This window comes from Sesamum indicum, linkage group LG6 (genome assembly GCF_026168435.1).
Source record: "Sesamum indicum cultivar Baizhima isolate 11 linkage group LG6, ASM2616843v1, whole genome shotgun sequence".
Taxonomy (NCBI): domain Eukaryota; kingdom Viridiplantae; phylum Streptophyta; class Magnoliopsida; order Lamiales; family Pedaliaceae; genus Sesamum; species Sesamum indicum.
Genome location: NC_142662.1, coordinates 7,729,529 through 7,750,583, shown reverse-complemented (window position 1 = coordinate 7,750,583; position 21,055 = coordinate 7,729,529). Strand labels below are relative to the sequence as shown.

The window sequence follows — 21,055 nt, the reverse complement described above, 5'->3', positions numbered from 1 at the left end:
CCATATATCCGATCGTTGATGTATTGCTAAACATAAACAAGATAAATTAGTGTGTAAGTTACATGCATTAGATGTCTGTTGGCTGGGGATATGAAAATACTTAACGAGCATGGGTACTTGGATTGAGTGCAATATGATTAAATCGGTAATACATACATGCACGAATAGACATAATAAAATCAGTAACATTCCAATTTTCTAACAATCAAGCAATACAGTCACTTGCCCAAAGAGTACAACCATCGGAGTTTATTCTCGTCATTAAGACGTAAGAAGATCGTGCGCGTGCTGTGACTGTGAAAACGCTCCAATGCGGTGGTGAAGATGATATCTGGCAAATCATTAAACTTTGTCAACTCGTCTACGCACCGCTCAATTGATTCAGTAGCTTTGGGCCCGGTTCGGTCAATCTTCCCTTGAAGTGATTCATTCAACTTATCCATCGTCTGACACTTCTTAGCTTGCAACTCACTAGCTACTCGTCGGAATCGACGCCCGCTGCCAGATGGACCAGCGGAAGCATGCGATGGTCCCGGGGAAGAAAAGTATTCGTCTGGGGACGTCATGGGAACAGATTGAGAGAATGTTGTATCTTCGTACTCATCTCGTGAACGACGGCTGCCCGAATGTGTGCCATCCATCTGTTCATCGTCTATGTGGTTGGTGTTGTGGATTGTCCGACGTTGTTGTGATGACGAACGCGCGAGCCCACCAGTTGCGGTGTTTCGTGAGAACATTTCAGTACATAGGTCAAAGCGTTGAAGCCCATGCTCAACTATTTTTTTATATTCAGGATTTTCCTGCATTTATTTATAGTGTCAAGATATGTAATTAGTTTGCGACTCTGTAAGGACACTGCAATCAAGAAGGCAGCAGGAGTAGATTTTTACCCGATACAGCTCCTCCAAGCGTCCTGCATCGTCTGTTATGGTATTCCTTTCTGAATCCCATCCCCACCCAGTCCCCCTATTCAATATTTCGTTTAACAAACGCCAAGCACGACGCAGCCTGTTAAGTTTGCCCTTAAGCTGTACCGTCGTAAGAAGACAACCCTGACTCATAACCGAGTTCATTCGCTCGGTTACACGAGCCCAGACTGACGGTGGAAATGTGGATGATTGGAGTCGGAGTGTGATGAACTCCTCATGCATTAACTCAATGAACACGCGTTCCATTTCCGTGGTCCACAATACTTTATCGTATCGAGATGAGTGGGAGGAACCAGCGTCATTTGGGTGTTGCATCTTTGTGGGTTGTCTTATATATCAAAGTTTCGTAACAATTAATTACAATCATTTACATATCCATAAGGAAAAAAACTGCCGCACATCACAAAGGGTTGGAATTATAAACAAACAATAATCATCTCGCTAATGAGTTACTAGAACATAAAACCATATGGTACCACGAGATGATTGCTTGAATTTTTTGAAATAATAATCTGGTTAACACCATTATAAAAGATGAAATTATTTTTAGTTTTTCCATGTAGTAGTTCAGTAATGTTTTTTGGGGAATGAATGAAAACAAACTTCATTTGTCAATAAGCGATAATTGTATCATTATTTATGCGAGTGTTACAATAATTCTGTATTCATTTTCTTGATAAGTTTGATAATAATTATACTGAAACATGCATTAAATCATTTATAATTATTTATACTGATTATTTAAATGGTCAGATTCGTTAATTGAATTTTTTTATTTTATTTAATATCTATATATATAATATAATTTGTATAATAAAAAATAATAATATATGGAAGACTTAAAAATAAAAATTCAATGAGATGAAAGTGAAGCAAAGTGCGACAAGCCATCTGAATTTCAACACAAATTATCGTTTATTACTCAACTTGCTCTCATTTTTTATTTTCTATGAGAAGTTTCGTTGGGCTAAGGATGCTATAAGCTATAACCTCGATAAAGTCAAACAGCAACGTTTAGCTCTAATGATACCATATTCATTGATTTGGTTTAGCTCTAGTTTCTTATGTATTCCATTAATATTTTTCCAAAAAAAATTATAATTACTTACAACATCAGCACTATGTTCCCCACATTGTTTCCCAAAATGCACGCTAAATTGCATAAAAGCACGCACTATCATTTTTTACCCTTTTCTAGAGTATGGATCCAATTAAAGCCGAACCAAACTGATAAGCATTTCCAAAAAAAATCCAATTTTCACCTAAACCACTGAATTAAAGTAGTGTCTAGACAACATTACTCAAACCTCACTGCAACACAACCATCAAACCATTGAAAAAGAAGTTTGTTGTTTTAAGCACCAAAAGAAAATTTGATAAAAATATAATTCATCAAGAATTCCCTTTTTGAACAAGGCGTCCAGTAACTAAGACCACAAAACACTATCATCCATACAAATCTACAACAAATCCAGAAGCAGCAAACACTACAGTCAACACACACCATTGTTAAAATCCACTTCCCTACAGTTAAATCTCCTTATAAAACCATTTCAATCAAATAAAAGAAACTTTTCCAGAACAAGCGGAAACTATCATAAATTCTACTATTTATGTAGTTAGACAAATACAAGAAGTATGAGCAAAAACCTCAAAGTGGCACAAGCCGAACTCAAACTGATAAGCATTTCCAAGAAAATCCCTTAATTTTCATCGAAACCGCTGAATTAAAGTAGTGTCTAGACAATATTGCTCAAACCTCATTGCAACACCACCATCAAACCAAAGGAAAAAGAAGTTTGCTGTTTTAAGCACCAAAAGCTTGCATTTGACAAAAATATAATTCATGAAGAATTCCATTTTTAAACAAGGCGTCCAGTAACTAAGACCACAAAACACCATCATCCATACAAATCTACAACAAATCAAGTAGCAGCAAACACTGCAGTCAACACACGCCATTGTTAACATCCACATCCCTACAGTTAAATCTCCTTATAAAACCATTTCAATCAAATAAAAGAAACTTTTCCAGAACAAGATTGAACCATTAAATATGTTCAACACCTACAAAATTGAAAGTAACATAACATAGAAAGCAACTTAACCAAGTGATAACTGCATTAACAAACATAAATCATCACTACAGATCTCAAACATCAGATTGTTACGAAGCGAATAACAACACATCATTGAATACAAATATAGGCATTCAGTTTTACTCACCGGAAAAAGGTAGCGAGATTTCGCTTTTACTGGCAGCTTCAAAAACTGAGTAAAATGATATCTGAATTAACAATGAAAGCTTCAATGTGGTGTTTTTATCGCACTATATATTGTATATATAGACATACACCTCGCTGTGCAGATTATTGTAGATGCATTATTGAATCACTATTCAATGTATGAATCAACAGGAACAGCAGGAAAAGGTGAAAATCTGACAACAATTTAAAGAAATAAAGCACTGTGCACATGTGAAATATCATATCACCGCAGACAATAATTTAAGGCAAATACTGTTGAACCGACAAACTTGTCAGTATGTATACATCCACACCCAACTCTGAAGACAACAGAAAATTCAGAAATCAGAATTTGAATGGAAGAAATCGTGCAATTAAAGTAAAAAAACAAGAAATTGTCGGCACTCGCCGTGGCTAATTCATGTGGCACTCGCCGTGGCTATTCAAGTAAACCTCGGTGAGGGCGCGATCTTCGTCGGCGGGGCCAACGGAGAAGGAACGGTGGAAGTGGGTGGGGGGTGGGGGAAGAGGGGGAGGGGGGGCGAGGACATTGTAGGGGAAGAGACCTTGATGGAAGGGCCCATGCGTGGGGTGACATCGTCGTCGTCTTCTTCTTCGGGTTCTTGGTGTTCGTCTTCAGAGGGAACTTGAGCAGATTGTGAAGCGCCCATGGGCTAATAGTTAATATTGAAGAAGATCTATATATGTATGGAGATTAGTTATTGGGGAATTGATGGAATGGTTGTTTGTTTATACATTTGAATTTGATGATGGAGAATTGAGTTAGAATTTGATGATGGACCTGGGGGAGTAGAGCAGAGTACCCAAGGAGGAAAGGTTGAAGACGATAACGTTGAAGACAATGACTGCAATTTTCAGATTAAAAAACCCTTTTACAGATTAAAAAACATGGGCTAGACCTATAAAAAAAAAAAAAACAAAATAGGGTAGTAGCCCAATTTGTGTTTTACACCTAGTGAAGGTGTAAAAAGGAAAATCAAACATTGTTGTGTTTTTGGCCCATCTCGGGAATGGGCCAAAATTGAAATCCAAACATAGCCTCTGTCTCTATGAATTTCTCAAATAGCACTAGTTAGCAGTACAAAGACAATGTCATGTGCATGTATGTGATAGTTTCTTCATCAAACATAAGATTGAGATACTTTAATTTACACATGTATTTAAATGTTATAATTAGGCCTAATCTGAGATCATTTGTTCCTATTCCTTTTTTTTTTCACTTGTTTCTTTTTTATTTGGTGATCAGCATTTCTCACTTCATTTTGATGTCAAGTCCTTTAAATTTTGGGACTTTTCTTGTATCAGTAGATAAAAAACCTTGATCTTCAAAATAATGGTTAATTCATCTAGCCTCCTTTCTCTAAAAATTGCGGAATAATGAATAGTGACCGTAGTTGGATGTGGAGGCGCTTGGATGATAATGAGTTTCTTTTAGATGAATTCGTAACAAGAGTTGATCAGGAGTTCTTGAACTTTGCCTTTAATAACCCACGATTTCTGAATAATAGACAAATCAAATGTCCATGCTCTAAATGCGGCAACACAAGATTTTTGAATCGGAGTGATGCGCATTTACACATAGTAAAAAATGAATTTACTCGGGGTTATAACATCTGGTACGCACATGGTGAATCCTTGAACACAAGAGATGATGTGGGGGGTTCTTCAACCGCTCCTCAGCTAGAAACGTCTCGTTATAGAATAATGGTGATGGATGCAATAGGCCGTGAGTTCAGCTCAAACTTCACGTGTGTTGAACAACTGCCTATCCAGAAACACAAAAGTTTTTTAACTTATTAAAAGATGCTGACGAACTATTATGGGACGGCTTCCATTTTCTCCTCTCATTTTTTCTCCAAACCCATCTCTTAGAACCCTAGCCCCAAATTAAACTCACGGCAACAAGGACGGTAAATCGGCAACGAGCTCTTATATCTAAGGACGGTAAACCCATCTCATTTGTATCTAATGTTGTATGTAATGTTGTAATTTTTGGAATTTCTGAAAAATTTCTGGAACAAACTCGAGCTCGGGCTCGAGCTCGAGAAAGCGAGCTCGAGTAGGTTGCAACTCTGCTTGCTTTTACATGCTTTCTTGATGAATAATATAATATAGCCATTGAATAAAACAAGAAAAACAAAGTAAGGGAATTTTATGAAAAAAGGAATAGTTGTAACCATCCAAAAATATATATTTGTGTATTTCTATTCAAGAGTTTATCCATATCTGCATTCTCTTTTTCTTGAGTCATCTATTATCTGTAATATTTCTAGTTGGACATGTCACTGTATCTCACTTGTTTGATTTTGATTAGTTGTTCTGCCTGTTGAATTTTAAATTCTGATTATATATGAAGGGAATTTTAAGTTCTGATTGGGGTTTTAAGTTCTTGCTAAGTTTTGGCTTCCATTAATCTTTCCAATGTGTTGCATTATGTTGAACATGCATTTTGAGTGATTGTGTGCTCAGCTTCATTAACATGCATTGAACAGTGGCCTTATAGGATGGGTCCCAAACTGTGATACCTTGCACCATCTCATTCGAGAGTATAGGGATGCCAGAAAGGTTTGGTTCGATCACTTCATTTCTCTCCTGACCTCATCACCTTTTCATACACCAAAAAGTATGCATTTCGTGATTACCGTGCCTGCTTCTGGTTTTGTAGATCACCCTGAACCAAGAGATAAGTTGATGCTTAGTTTTGCTCCAGATTATGATCATTTGCCTCTTATAGCAAAGTTTGAGGTGTTTGAGTATGCTGTGCAAAATAGAGAAGAAAATGATCTTGCAAGGGTAGGGGCTTGTTCACAAGTTGACTGGTTTCCTTCTTTTCTAATACATGCTTATAATTTATTTCCTGAAATGCTAGGTGCTATGGTTAAAGAGTCGCACTTCAGAGGTCTGGTTGGACAGGAGGACAAACTATACAAGAAGCTTGGTCGTCATGAGTATGGTAAAAAGTTCATACTTAAAATTGCCCTATTGCTTAGTATTAGATAATTGTTTTGCTATTACAGAATCAGGTAGGAATTCACTTCAACATCTATACTGTTATTTGCAAGTATTGCTGCAGACATATAAAAGCTTCTCCTTCCATACTTTCCTACCTCTCTCTGAGTCTGTGTCTGTGTGTGGCTTTCTTGATTTTTGTGTCTTTGTAGCATTTTGGGGAAAGTGGTTGGTTCCCTTTGTTACTGAGGTTTGCAGGGATGGATGGGATCAAAGAAGTTGGGATCTCATTAGATGTTTTAGAAGTGATCTTAATTCTTAAAGTCGCATTCCATAGAACTAGTGATTAATTGGAAGCTGGGACTAAGATAAATAGTTGTCTTTTGATCTTTGAATACATGTTTCTATCCAGTATGCTTATATCCTCATTGAAGTACTAATCTGGAATACTTGATACTGTAACGTGTCAATTGTGAAATATTCTTATGAGAACACTTGAACCTTGGTTACAGTATGAGACAGTTGTTTATTGTTTTCAATGTTCATAAAGTTATAAAGTGTAGTTACTGTGTTCTTTAAGTATGTCAAGTTAATTTGAAAACGATGTAGATCAAATCTGATATCAAATACACACAAAAACACACACAAACATATATATATATATATATATACTTTGTTATGTAACTAGGATGGGTTTTGAGTACTCATATGTATAATATATACATTGTTATGTAACTAGGATGGGTTCTGAATACTCTGAAGTTTGGTTGCATTAGACATAACTGGGTGTCAATATAAAAAAGAAGACCAAATTAACAGATGAAGTGAAACTGTTGTACTGTAGTCTAAGTTCATAACCATAAACATAATAGGAAGACCATGCAAATGAGGTTTTGTTTAATGCCAGACAAAGATAACCTGTAGCCTATCCAAGATTACCTAGCTTCTGGTAAAACACACGACAGGACATACATTTAGCTAAGCAATGGTACTGATGCACTCATGTACTTGGGTTGCATAAGGCTTAATAGTGTAACTGTGAATAGTTCAACATCTAGGACCTTTTTTTGGTTTGTCATCCATAAATCTAAGAAATTTGACAAATTCAAAATCAGTTTTCCGCTAATGCATATTGTTCCTCTACTGGCATATGAGAACCAAGTCACCGACTATGTTCATGTCAACGCATGGTGGAAATAAATCATCACTATTATCTCATCCTTGATGAACCTCACAAACAAAGTAGCAAGATCACAACAATTTCTGGAACAAACTCGAGCTCGAGAAAGCGAGCTCGAGTTCGTTGCCAGGCCTAAGTATGTTTGTGTTCCTGAGATGTTTACTTCCTGCAACTCTGCTTGCTTTTGTGCAATTAACAGATGAAGTGAAACTGTTGTCTTGTAGTCTAAGTTCATAACCATGATGCTTTTTATGAAGAACAGTTGGAGATTCACATAACTTTATGCCCATTTATTTACATTTGCTAAATCATTAAATGTTTAAACGAGAAGAAGAAAATAGAAAATTGCTAGAAATTGCTCTTGAAGAAGTTCGAAAGAGGGAGGAAGAGGCTCGAAAGAGGGAGGAAGAGGCTCGGAAGAGGGAGGCAGACCTACAAGAACTAGTTCGAAAATTACTTCAAGATGTGGGATACACAAACCATCAATTTGCTGGTGGGTCGGGACAACAAAAGCAACAACATTCCAGGAAAGATAATTAGTTTATTTTTTCTATTGGTTGTTTATCACTTAGTGTATGTTGATTTGGGTTGTTTATGACTTAGTGTATGTTGATTTGAGTTGTACTTTGACTTATGTTTGTTGACTTGGGAGTAGACATTGATATTATTTGGTAGTATTTAGATAATGACATCAATTATATTAGTGTTGTTGTATTATGAGTATCTTTTTTATTAATATTTGTTGTTCTTGTTTGGGAAATTCAGATTTTGGTATTGATGGATGTATATTTAATGTTATAATGACCAGGATATTAATTTGGGTACAGAAATTAAAAATCTGCCCAAAGAAAACAAAAAAAGATTAGAGACGGATAATTTTGAAAATTTAGACGCCGAATCAGAGACGGATTAGAGACGAAAAATTTTGAAAATCTAGAGGTCGAATCAGAGACGGATTAGATTACGGAAATTTGTAAAGTTTTAGAGACGGATTAGAGACGGAATATTTTCTTCATTTCAGAGACGGAATTAGAGACGGAAATTATTTTACCTTTATCGACGGAATCAGAGACGGATTACCGACGGAAATCAGAGACGGATTACAGTTAAATTTTCTTCTTTTTTTGCGACAGAATTAGCGACCGAATTTTCGGTCTCAGATTTAGCGACGGAATATTTCTGTCGCTAATTTTTAGCGACGCGGCCTTCTGCGACGGACTTCCGCAACGGATTTTTCCGTCTCTAATATATTTTAGAGACGAAAATCCTACTTTCAGAGTTTTCCGTCTCTGATACCCTGTTTTCTTGTAGTGCACAAAACTCTCTGTTGTGGCCCAACTATTAAGTATCAAATCAGAGTACAATTTACCTGAAGCTTGCTATGATTGACTTGTGTCAACAGTCAAAAGCATGCTGCCTGAAGATGAAAAGTTGTCAGATAACTTCTACACGATCAAAAAACACCTAGATAAACTTGATCTGGGTATTGGTGGGATAATCTAAACGACATGGAAATGAGGAAGGTGTGGAATGAAAATGCGAGTGATCGATTCAAAGAAATGATGTACAAAGTTAAGCAAAAGGCACTGAATGATGCTCACAAACAGTCAGGTAGAGAACCAAAGATGAGTGATATGATTGATAGAGGTCCTTATTGGTTGAGTAATCAATTATGGAATGATCTAGTTCAGAAGTATTGGGCCTCAGAAGATTATTTAGGAAAATGTCAAACTGCCCGAAAAAATCGTTTGACTGAAAAAGATGATTCGATAACAAAACACACTAGTGGTTCTATTCCTGTAGGGGCACATAGGCAAAAAATGGTAAGTTTTAAATATAAAGTTTTTAGATATCCTTTATGCAATTTATTGACATGTGAATTAATATTGTTTTGTACACTATAGGAAAAAGAACTTGGTAGAAAAGTGACTGATCTTGAGCTATTTCAAAGATGCCATAGAAAGAACAAGGAATTGGAGAGTTCATGGACAACAAATCTAAAAGAATTAGTGTAAGTATAATTTGTCATTGGATTTAAATATTGGTTAGTATATATGTTAAGAAATTTTGTTAGACTTTTATTATATAAATATTTCTTTGTATCTAATGTATTTGCACAGGAAGAATACCTTGCAAAAATGGGTTGTATTGATGTTTCTTCACAGTCTTCATTCGATATCTGAACTTGGTATGATATCACTGGAGGTCCTTCTAAAGGACGCTTATATGGATTTGGATGTAGCTCCTCATCTACAAGTTCAAGTTCAGTCAGTTCTACTCTTAAAGCATCTGACCAGAAGATTAATGAGTTAACAAAAGCTGTGGAGGAATTTTCAAAACGAGAAGAAAAAAATAGAAAATTTCTTGAAATTGCTCTTGAAAAAATTCGAAAGAGGGAGGAAGAGGCTCGGAAGAGGGAGGCAGACCTACAAAAATTAGTTCGAAAATTACTTCAAGATGTGGGATACACAAATTATCAATTTGCTGGTGGGTCGGGACAACAGGAGCAACAACATTTCAGGAAAGATAATTAGTTTATTTTTTTCTATTGGTTGTTTATGAATTAGTGTATATTGATTTGGGTTGTTTATGACTTAGTGTATGTTGATTTAGGTTGTACTTTGACTTATATTTGTTGACTTGGGAGTAGACATTGATATTATTTGATAGTATTTGGATGATGACATCAATTATATTAGTGTTGTTGTATTATAAATATCTTTTTTGTTAATATTTGTTGTTATTGTTTGGTAAATTCAAATTTTGGTATTGATGGAATGTATTTGATGGTATAATGACCAGAATATTAATTTGAGTACAGAAATTAAAAAATCTGCCCAAAAAAAACCAAAAAAAATTAGAGACAGATTAGAGACGGAAAATTATGAAAATTTAGAGGCCGAATCAGAGATGGAAATTTGTAAGGTTTTAGAGACGGAATATTTTCTGCGTTTCAGAGACGGAATAACAAACAAATATTTTACCCTTAGAGATGAAAAATTCTTTTTTTATCGACGGAATCAGAGACGGATTACAGTTAAATTTTCTTCTTTTTTGTCGACAGAATTAGCGATCGAATTTTCGGTCTCAGAATTAGCGACGGGGCTTTCCACCACGGACTTTGGCGACGGATTTTTCCGTCTCTAATTTGTTTTAGAGACGGAAATCCTACTTTTAGAGACGGAAATTTTCATCTCTGATACCCTGTTTTCTTGTAGTGTTACCTCCTTATACAGAGAGATAAATTATTTCATTTTGAAAAATTATAGGAGGGTAAATTGTTGTATTTGAAAAAAATATAGAGAGGTAAATCGTTCTTCATTTTTCTATAAAGAGCTAATTGCTTATTTACGATATCACAAGGGGGTTGCTTACACTTTTTTCGAAAAGAAAGTGGGTGTCTTTCTCTTACAACTTTAGATAATAATAGACAAAAGTTTTATAAAGAGATATGTCAGTTGAATTTGAATTCAATTCTTTGGTTTAAATATTAATTAAAATTTTATCTGCCTAATAATGAGAGACGTCTAAACTATTACGTGGTATGACGACCAAATTTAACCCTATGAGCCCATATATCAGCGTGTCGTTGTAGTATAGTGGTGAGTATTCCCGCCTGTCACGCGGGCGACCCGGGTTCGATCCCCGGCAACGGCGTATCAATTCTTTTTACTTTTTCGATCGTAATTATTTTTCTGAACCGCAGTGCTAACGCCGTCGTTTCGAGTTTGATTCAGCGACGTCGTGCAAAGGTTTCGAAAATACTGTCGTCTGGGATTAACAACAGTAATTGTCTAATCGGAGCGACAGACACGGGGGGAGAGAGAGAGAGAGAGAGATTATGTGCGAGCGTGTTTGAGGAGATGGGGCTGAGAGAAGCAACTGCAGTTAAGGAAGCCGGCACTAGCAATAGCAACTTGGATGAGGGGCCCAGTGGCAGCGGCGGTGTCCGGAGGTTTCCGTTGGCGGCGCAGCCTGAAATAATGAGAGCAGCTGAGAAGGATGACCAGTACGCTTCCTTCGTATACGACGCCTGCCGTGACGCCTTCCGCCACCTCTTTGGTACTCTGATTGCCTCTGTATTTTTCTTTCTTAACTTTACTCATAGTGCTTGGATAGAGTAGAATTAGAAGTAGAGGTGCTCGTTTTATTTTGATTTAAGGTCCACCAGTTCCAATTCCATTTTCTCAATCGTGTTGGATCCGTAGAATCGCTCATGTAATTTGAATTGATGAAAAATGTATCCAAATTCAAATACTAATTACTATATCTAGTTCCAACTCTAGCTTTCAGTTGTAGTTTCAAATTTTCTTCTTTATTTTTCAGGTACAAGAGTTGCTGTTGCATATCAGAGTGAGGTTTGTTCCTCTCCCTATTTTCCTATTATGTCCCTGTTGAATTGTTGTTATTGATCATAGAAGTTATAGCAGATACTTATATTTAAGCACCTGGAAGTTAATTACTTTTATAACATATAAATTTCTGAGATTTGCACGTTAACCTGTTATTGGTAAGTGCCTTAGCCCTTGAAAGTATCAATACTATGATTTATTGTTTGGAGGAGTAGAGAACATGTCTCTTTCTAACCTGCAGTATTTATACCTTGTTGGGATACCACAATAGACTTGAGTTACTTGAAATTGATAGTGTTTTAAATTGTGATTTCTTGTTTATAAGAGCCCAAATGATTTCTCTTTGATTTGATATGTTAGCTACTTGATTTGACAATTTGGTGGTATAGACTCGTGTTTTCATACTGTATTTATCTACTTCAGAATTTTATAAGATTTATTGGTTTTGTTCTAAAAATGGTGGGCTGGGTTTTTTGTGTTGCAGACAAAACTTTTGGGGCAGATGCTTTATTTTGTGTTAACAACTGGTGCAGGGAAGCAGACCCTGGGAGAAGAATATTGTGATATTACTCAGGTGTGTATCTTTTATTTTCAGTTTGGTTGTGGATATGCATGAGGCTGAGCATTTCTTCTGCTTGTGACTGTCTATACCTAAGATTGTGTTACTAAGGTAATCTTGAAAAATGATGCTCAGGCGGCATCTAGAAAACTGATGCTCGCACTGCTTAACAAGAGTAATTTTTGTTCACAGTGGGCATGCATTTTATCTATATTAGAAATCTCTTTAAGAAGTGCAGGGAAAAAAAATACTTCTAGTAGATACTTGATTTGCCATATTAATCATCTGGACACTTCTGTAGTAATGTTCTGAACAGCCTTCTGCATGATTCAAGTCTATGTAAAATCTGTAAATTAATAATGGGATTTCATGCCTAAGGTTTGAGCCACAAAGTCCATTTAAAATGATAACCAAAACGATGAAGGAATTATTACTTTTGGCATTTAATAGATGTGATGAGAAGTTCAATCTATTAATGGTTGCATTTACAGGTTGCAGGACCCTATGGCCTTCCTCCAACCCCAGCAAGACGATCCCTTTTTATTTTTTATCAGACAGCATTCCCATATATTGCTGAAAGGATCAGGTTCTGGAAGTTTTCATTTAAGTGCTAGAATTCGTCATGTCTGCTTGCAGGTTTCAGGCTATCTGAAACTTCAGGTGCCTCTAAAGTCTGACTTTCTATCTGACTGTGTTCCCAGCTCGCGTATTGCTTCCCAAGGCATCACCATGGCTGATTTACTATCTGATGATATCATCGATAACGAAACTATCTCGAACAGTCAAATTCAGTCATCTGCTAGTGCTGAAATGTCATCATCCTTTAATTCAGGAGTTCCTCTTTCAGCTTTATCAAGATTGAAAGCCAGAATTACTGGAGTATGGTTATATGCGGTTCGGAGGTGGCCCTCAGTATGCTATCTTCCACCACATTACTCTTGATTATATAGAGTAAAGTTTAGGAAGGACAAACTTATGCAGAATGAGTTTCTTTGTTTTACGTCGAGTCAGTTGTCCTTTGTTCCTGATTCATGTGGTTATAGATTTGACTGCATAAGTGCATTGCACTTGATCTCCTTTACCCTTCCCTGACTCCCAAATTCTTTAAATTGTTGTCCCGACCAATTTATCCTCCTACTGTTTAATTCAGGTGCTACCTTTTGCCCGTGAATGTTTCATGTTGGTTCTCCGTGCAAACCTCATGTTCTTTTATTTTGAAGGTGAAGTGATGAAGCTCTATCCATCCTAAAAAGACATTATATATCTTTTTCTGATCTCATACCAGCTTTTCTGTCACAGGTCTATATTATCATTTATCAAAACGAGCTGCTGGGATTCGTTATGTGTTTATTGGAAAACCAACCAATCAACGGCCTAGGTACATCTGCCAGTTTGCAGTAAAAATTAAGCCTTCTCTGAGGGGGCAAACTTGTCTAAGAGTGACATGTGAACATTTTTGTCATACGTTCTTGTTCTCAAAATTACTCCTGATATCTATTATCTATTTGCTGAAATCTGAGTCATGATTTCTGTGGCCAAAACCTGACTAAATAGTAAAGAAAATTGCTTATCTGATAACTTCTTCCATTTTCTTGAGATTGTAATCATTATACACCCTTCTACCTGGATTAAATTCTTCCTGATCTAATTGAATTATTTTCCAGATATCAGATATTGGGGGTTTTTCTCTTAGTTCAGCTGTGTATAATTGCTGCTGAAGGATTACGAAGAAGCAATTTATCTACATTTGCTACTTCATTTCAGCAAACATCTCATGGAGCTTATCAAACTTCAGCAGGTTATTTCTTGTTAGTCTGAAAATGTTATTATCTGAAATCATTAGCTATCGATTTGATTTTACATTCTTTGAATATATATGATTTTTAGTATTTTTGAGTTGAAGAAGTAAGGAATATATCAGTGTTTGTTAAATAGTAGATTCATCTTAATCAGCTTATTTCTGCTGTTGTCTTCATAGTGCTAAAATTTACTGTGTAGTTCTAGGAACAACATTTGTTCTGAGACAGTTCTGATATCTTTGTTGTGGACATTTGTAGTTTTCAAATTCTCATAGTTATGCCTTTGATAATGATATTTTCATGACTTCTCTAATTTGTCACAAGTCTCGAAGTTAATATATGTTTCTTGGTAGATGATTCATCAATCACTGACTGCTAATTTACTTAAGAACTTTTCAATGATTGTTGGCAGGAAGAGGTTTACCAGTCTTAAATGAGGAAGGTAATCTAATAACTGAGGACTCTGGAAAGAGTAGTTGGGTTCACGAATCCACACCGACCTCAGAGGTATACCCCAATCTGAGTTAAATCTCCAGCACCTCTCATCACATGTATTTGTGTCTTTCTTAGCATGTTCACTTGTCTGCAAAAGAAGGACATCATTTCTGCAGCAACATGCACAATTATTATGATATCTAATTAGGTCTGGCTACAGTGATGTTTATAGTTTATAGTTTATAGGCCCTGTTGCAAGCCTCCAGTTGTCTTAGTTAACATGCGCTGTTGCTTTTGCTGTTGCCCTGCGCTTCTCAGTGATTGGGGTGTATACTTTTATTGTCTCCATTTCTGCATGTGTATTGAATACTATTGATTACTAATTTCCATATTCTGCAATTTATAATACGGATAATATTGCTGGTGTAACTTCAATCGAGTGTGACTGGTTCAGTATCCACTAAGTGGGTAAAGGGTGCTAACAAGACTTCGAATTATTTGTCGTTCTCAGTCTCAAGCGAGTGGAGTGAGCAAATGCACACTTTGCCTAAGCAATCGCCAAAACCCAACAGCCACTCCTTGTGGTCATGTATTTTGCTGGTATGATCTCCAAGATGCTTCACTTTGCCTTTACTTGGCTTATCTATGCTTAAACGTTTTTCATCTTGTCATCCATTCTTTTCTTTTGTGTCTTGCTTTTTCCTTTCCTGATAGGAACTGCATTATGGAATGGTGTAATGAAAAGCCTGAATGCCCACTGTGTCGTTCCCCAGCAACTCATTCTAGTCTAGTTTGTCTGTATCACTCTGATTTTTAACTCTGTCGAGTAGCCGAGTCGATGGAGGATGATGGATAAGAAATTAACAATCAAAAGAAAAATAATAAAGAGGGGACGTCAATAAGGTGGCTCTGACACTTCTTGAGAGTTTCGAGCAAGCAAGAGGCAAGGAATCATCTAGGGACCCGTTGGTATCCTTCAGTGAATGGAGGTCAGCATTCTCTGTAGCGTTTAAACATGCGCGTACTCATGAAAAGATTAAAAACCATGTAAAGGAAAGAAGATTAGCGGCAATGCCCGAACAGTGGTCATTAGTCTTTACATCTGTTGGCGATGTAATGAATTCTTCTCGAATCATGAACATTCGTCATTGATTGAATCTGTTCATTATTCTTATTTTCTTAAGTGATAATACTCTGAAAATTACATGAAATTATCGCCTAAAGTTAGGTCGTTCATCTCTAAGTCCCGGAACGTCCCCAACGAATTCCCAATGAAAGAAGCAATCCCAAAGTTCATCTTACTCAGCGGGAGGTCGTGAACATGGACAAAGATCTCACACCAATCAAGATCAACATGCAGCGGATTTTCATTAACTCCATTACTGTTCAGGGTCAAGGTATTACGCAAAATTCAAATGATATGGCTATTACTGGATATTAACATTGCTTTCAAGATTCGCCATCGTATCCTTCTAAATACGGGAGTGTAACGTATTTGTGGAGTTAATTATAATTTTAGTTCCACAGAATAAGATATTTTATAGAATTAGGTTAATTTAGGGAGTGTTTGTGAGCGCTTCAAAAAAGTGTTTTTCAATTTCTAACTTCTTAAATGTTTGGGATGCCTAATTCTACTTCTGAAACAGCTAAGAAAAGCGCTTTTAAATCGAAAGCTAAAAGCACCTTGGTAGGGCATTAACTATTTTTTCTACTTTAACATTATTAATTTTAATTTAACTTTATAATTTTTAATTTATTTATAGAATTATATATTTAAAGTTGATATCGGAATTTTCAAATAATTTAGATTTAACAATAATTAAATTTACACTTTCATATATTTAATATTTTAAATTCTTTATATTTTATGTATTATATCATCTAATTATATTATTTCGTTCACATATTATTATTTGATTAATTAATGAAAGAATTATTTTTTGCAATCATATAAGTTTAATTATTGTGTATTTAATGAACATTATATTACTTAGTGGGGCATTATTAAATTAAATATACTCTTTTAGTATTTTTAAACATAAAAATGAATACTAATCAAAATAAAATTTATGAAATTTTTTGTGTTTACTGGTGACAAATAAAAAGTTATATCCTTGTCTTTTATCAATTAAGTTTATTTTAAAAGTGATTTTTCTCCAAACACTATTCAATTTAACGTTTATGTACTTTTTACTTTTTTTACATTTATAACTTTCAATTTTTTTCTACAAAAATCACTTCTCTAAAAATAAAAATTTTTGCAAACGCTCCTTTAGTCCCATAATTTAATAATAATGTGAAAAAATGCTCCAACGGAATGGCCACGTGGTTGATAAGTACTCAAACTCATCAAATATTACTCCCACTATTAAATTATAATTTTAGTTGTATATTATAGAGGAATTTGTAATACTGGTTCCATCTTTATCAAAATAGTAGCATAACTCAATGGATATGATGTTAAATTTTGAACGGAAAAGCCATGATCAAAGTCTTTAATTCCAAGGAAAATTCTGGACAAAACATTGTTTTAGAAAACTTACCTGATAATTCACCATTTGTTGGAGGCAGGTAAACATTCTTCTTGTTCTTCTTCTTCTCTAGAAATTGCATATATGAACATTTACTATGTGTTGTTGATAATATATTGCAAGTTGTGTGTTAATGTTTGAGAATTATATAATTATACCATGGAATATTTAGGTAATTGTATTTTATTTCTTGTGAGACTGCTTTAAGTTACTACTCTAAAAAATATGAGACTCATATTATAAAATTCTATATAACGTGGGAATAAATTTACAATTAAAAGTGGGACAGATATTTCATTAATTAGGCTTAACAACACATATCATGAAAAATTTAACGGTGACCGCTCAGTGCACAGTACCGTTAAATTATGAAACTAAAATTCACTATTACGACTAATTTTGCAACACAACCAAAACTTGAGTGTTAATTAATTATATTTTATATATTATAAATATAAATATAAATCAAATAAAAGGTGGAACGAAGGAAATAACTAGGATGTAATTTTACCGTATCACCCCTCCCCTCCACTTTAGGGTTTCGTATTCACAGTCTCGGGTCCCTGCAAACAGAAAGTGTTCTGCAAAACGCAACGGAGAAACCATGGCGGCTACCCAGATGAGCAAAAAGCGAAAGGTCGGTGTAGCCATTCTCACTCTTCCTGTCAAATTAGAAGTAAAAATAAGCAATTAAACATCTTTTTTGTTGGAAAAGAATTACTCCGAGTGATCAACAGGGAAATCAACTTTTCTTATCAATTATATCTTTCTTATTGTGTCAGCATTGTTTGATTATGTATAGTTTGTTGCTGATGGAGTGTTTTTCGCGGAGTTGAACGAAGTGCTGACTCGAGAGTTGGCGGAGGATGGCTACTCCGGAGTCGAAGTTCGTGTCACACCGATGCGGACAGAGATCATTATCCGGGCTACTCGTACTCAGAACGTGCTTGGTAATCTATTCCAACTTTTTTATGTACGTATATGTTGATGTATCTATGTTGGTATATTGAAATTGTGCTGGCATTAATGCGAACGACGAATTAAACTTCGTTCTGTGTTTATGGAAATGCCCTTTGGGCAATAGTAATTGATACGGGGTTTATTATTTTGCGTGTTTATTTTTATTGAGTAATGGATAATTTTATTGAGAAATGTATTTGGTTGTAAAATGCATATTTGCAGTATGGAAATAGGAGTTGTGACTTGAGAATGAGAAAATTATGCCTTTCATTATTCACTTTTAATGTAGTCTGGTACATGGAATGAATTGCTTGTAATTTTGCCCCTAAAATGCTTCCATTAGGAAAGAGATGGCAATTAGGCTTCCCTTTCTTACATACAGTAACATTTATCGTAGAATATTTATCTGTTCATTTGTTTACTCTGTCCAGGAGAGAAGGGTAGGAGAATTAGGGAGCTGACTTCAGTTGTTCAGAAGCGTTTCAAGTTTCCAGAGAACAGTGTGGAGCTTTATGCTGAGAAGGTCAACAACAGGGGCCTGTGTGCCATAGCTCAGGCTGAGTCATTACGTTACAAGCTGCTTGGAGGCCTGGCAGTGAGGAGGTTAAATTTATAACATGTTTCACCTACTTTCCTTCTCTCATTCACAAATGTTCCTAATTCACAACTGGGTTTACTTCATGATTACTTGGTTATTTAGACTCATATCCTAGTGTATTCAGTATTGCCTTCATGGATGTTTGGGGATGCACTTGTGAGGGCTATCTGGAATTGATATTCTCTTCTCCGTCCACTCAACAGTTTTTTCTCTTATGATCAATTTGATATTAAAAAATAGGGTCTTTAGTTTGAAAGCATCTGCAGCTATATCGAAATAGCATGCGACAGTCTTAGTGTTCTTGTATTTCTGATTTCTCCAAGGTGTCGATGGAGTGATCAATTGTCATCGTTACAGCGAATTGGCAGTAATTAGTGCCTACCTCGTGTCTGAAGGTGACTAAATATGATATTCCCATTTAATCTTATGTCCAAGGGACAATTTTATGTCCATTTTGACAGATATAAGATGGGAACATCAGATATTTAATTCAGAGAATAAGGGTTAATTCTAAGAGGCGTGCTTGTAGATGTCTTATGAGATGTTCTTGCTTGCGGCATTGGTATTGACAATCAACCAAACAAATTTGTATATTTTCCAGCAGAGTTGTGATATTCTGAACCAAATAGCCATGTCGTGAAACTTATACTAGAAAGCTATTAGTTTCTGACGATTGTGTAATTGTCCCACACTATCTTATGCAACTAATCTTTTCTCTTTTTCCCATGCTTTAGGGCTTGCTATGGTGTTTTGAGGTTTGTTATGGAGAGTGGGGCCAAGGGATGTGAGGTAGGTTAGAAGATTTTTAATTGTGCTTCTAATTTGTTTTCATATCCAAATGGCTTGCAACTCTCCTGAATTTGTGCTTATATCTGTTTAGGTTATCGTAAGTGGAAAGCTCCGTGCTCAGCGTGCCAAGTCAATGAAATTTAAGGATGGGTACATGATATCCTCTGGGCAACCTGTCAAGGAGTACATTGATTCTGCTGTGCGGCATGTTCTTCTTAGACAGGTCATTTTTTTCACTTGGTTGCAAACTATTCCTATTGCTGTGGTTTTTTATTTTTTAATTTTTTGTTTTTTTTCTCAATTATTTATTTCATCATCTGATTTGCTTGGATTGACGAATTCAGGGAGTACTTGGTATCAAGGTCAAAATTATGCTTGACTGGGATCCAAAGGGCAAGCAAGGGCCAATGACACCATTGCCGGACCTTGTCACCATCCATCCCCCGAAGGAAGAAGAGTATATTCCTCAAACTGTAGCACCTCCCGCTGTTGAAGTAGCGTGAAACCTGAGCTGATCCCTGAGCAAATAGAATTATCACCTATATTTGCTGGTGGATAGGGGCTTGTTGCCATTATTCTGTTAGATTAGAGTGATACATGTACTCGTAAAGGGACCTTGTCTAGGACCTGCTCACTGAACTGCCAGTGATACTTGTGCTTTCATTCTTACTCAGCGATCTTTTTGGATGCTAAATTAAAACTATTCTGTTGATTTTATATCACTTTTGTAATGTTTATTGTAAAAGAAGTCAGGAAATATCATTCGCTCGTCGCTTGGCGTCCCTCAGGTTCGGCAAAATTGTCAGTTAATTCATTTTCGATATATCGGTCCATGATGTAACGAGAGGGACTTACAGAAATGTTGTGTTTGTATTAGCACGTACCTGGGCATCAGTGGTTAGAGGAAAACAAAAAAGTGAGTTATGAGCTGGACCTCCCCGGTGTTAGAGCGCAGAATTTAAAGAAATCGCTCCGTACTGGAAGCTGTATTTAACTTGCTCTTTATTGAATTCTTTCTGTCAGTGCTTTTGTGATGGCCAAATTCTTTGTGCAAAAGGCAAAGCAGCACAGCACAGGCTGCACTTGTTTTCGTTAAGAGCATGATGATGATGATGAAGAATCCACAGCTTCAAGAATTGCGATCATGGCGAATTTGATCATGATGACATCATCCTTAGCTCACGACCACGCAAGCATAATTAATCTTTCCAACAGCTGATGCTCATCTTTTTGTCGTGTGTGGGTAAGAATACTTTGAAGATGGCAGGTTGATAGATAACATTGTAATTGATTATCATTACTCGGGTAATTAGAGCATATTATTTATTTATTTTTTGTTAATTTAATGATACTCATTTCTTTTTTCCCTCCCGTTGAAATAATTGAATTACTACTCTACTTAAATAACACTAACTAATTAGCGATTAATTGTTCACTTTTCGAGAGTGATTATCAGTACAACTTCGTCTAGTGATTACCACGTTCAAGAATCCATGATTTAACCAAGAAAATTACCTTTTATAAAATACTTGTAAGAGTCTAAACTAAATTCACCAAGGATTTTACAATAAATTTCAGTTTGTACATTTTAAGGCATTCTGTACTATTTTCATTGCACTATTTAATTGACTGTTAGAGATTCGTAGCAATCGTGTCGAAAATATTTTAATTTATTTCACCATATACGACCTCTCCATTGACCTTCAT

At 35.8% G+C, this 21,055-nt stretch overlaps 3 protein-coding genes and 1 non-coding gene across 4 annotated transcripts; 3 read left to right on the top strand and 1 right to left on the bottom strand.

Annotated features, from left to right (window-relative positions):
* Positions 1–218: 218 nt before the first annotated feature.
* Positions 219–1,175, bottom strand: LOC148787691 (uncharacterized). Its single transcript, XM_088881073.1, has 2 exons — positions 891–1,175; positions 219–800 (listed from the first exon to the last, which is right to left on the bottom strand). The coding sequence occupies exons 1-2, from the start codon at positions 1,173–1,175 to the stop codon at positions 219–221; spliced, it is 867 nt and encodes a 288-aa protein (XP_088737199.1).
* A 9,735-nt stretch (positions 1,176–10,910) lies between these two features.
* Positions 10,911–10,982, top strand: TRNAD-GUC (transfer RNA aspartic acid (anticodon GUC)). Its single transcript has one exon. It is a non-coding gene; the product is annotated as a tRNA-Asp (tRNA).
* Positions 10,983–11,008: 26 nt separating this feature from the next.
* Positions 11,009–15,653, top strand: PEX10 (peroxin 10). The gene is made up of 11 exons (XM_088881697.1): positions 11,009–11,387; positions 11,652–11,683; positions 12,162–12,251; positions 12,728–12,822; positions 12,938–13,148; positions 13,387–13,456; positions 13,536–13,614; positions 13,901–14,034; positions 14,448–14,542; positions 14,982–15,070; positions 15,185–15,653. The coding sequence occupies exons 1-11, from the start codon at positions 11,189–11,191 to the stop codon at positions 15,285–15,287; spliced, it is 1,197 nt and encodes a 398-aa protein (XP_088737823.1). The 5' UTR covers positions 11,009–11,188; the 3' UTR covers positions 15,288–15,653.
* A 1,826-nt stretch (positions 15,654–17,479) lies between these two features.
* On the top strand, positions 17,480–20,065 carry LOC105164630 (small ribosomal subunit protein uS3y). The gene is made up of 6 exons (XM_011083324.3): positions 17,480–17,638; positions 17,804–17,951; positions 18,393–18,564; positions 19,294–19,348; positions 19,440–19,571; positions 19,693–20,065. Exons 1-6 carry the CDS (start codon positions 17,606–17,608, stop codon positions 19,849–19,851), a joined length of 699 nt encoding a protein of 232 aa, XP_011081626.1. The 5' UTR covers positions 17,480–17,605; the 3' UTR covers positions 19,852–20,065.
* Positions 20,066–21,055: the final 990 nt, after the last annotated feature.

Coding starts and splice junctions, on each gene's coding strand:
- LOC148787691 (XM_088881073.1), bottom strand. CDS start 1,175: ATGGAACGCGTGTTCATTGAGTTAATGCATGAGGAGTTCATCACACTC. Junction 801..890: donor GCTTGGAGGAGCTGTATCGG/GTAAAAATCTAC, acceptor AAATAAATGCAG/GAAAATCCTGAATATAAAAA.
- LOC105164630 (XM_011083324.3), top strand. CDS start 17,606: ATGGCGGCTACCCAGATGAGCAAAAAGCGAAAG. Junction 18,565..19,293: donor GGAGGCCTGGCAGTGAGGAG/GTTAAATTTATA, acceptor CCCATGCTTTAG/GGCTTGCTATGGTGTTTTGA. Junction 19,572..19,692: donor GGCATGTTCTTCTTAGACAG/GTCATTTTTTTC, acceptor TGACGAATTCAG/GGAGTACTTGGTATCAAGGT.
- PEX10 (XM_088881697.1), top strand. CDS start 11,189: ATGGGGCTGAGAGAAGCAACTGCAGTTAAGGAAGCCGGCACTAGCAAT. Junction 12,823..12,937: donor TATATTGCTGAAAGGATCAG/GTTCTGGAAGTT, acceptor CTGTGTTCCCAG/CTCGCGTATTGCTTCCCAAG. Junction 13,615..13,900: donor CCAACCAATCAACGGCCTAG/GTACATCTGCCA, acceptor ATTATTTTCCAG/ATATCAGATATTGGGGGTTT.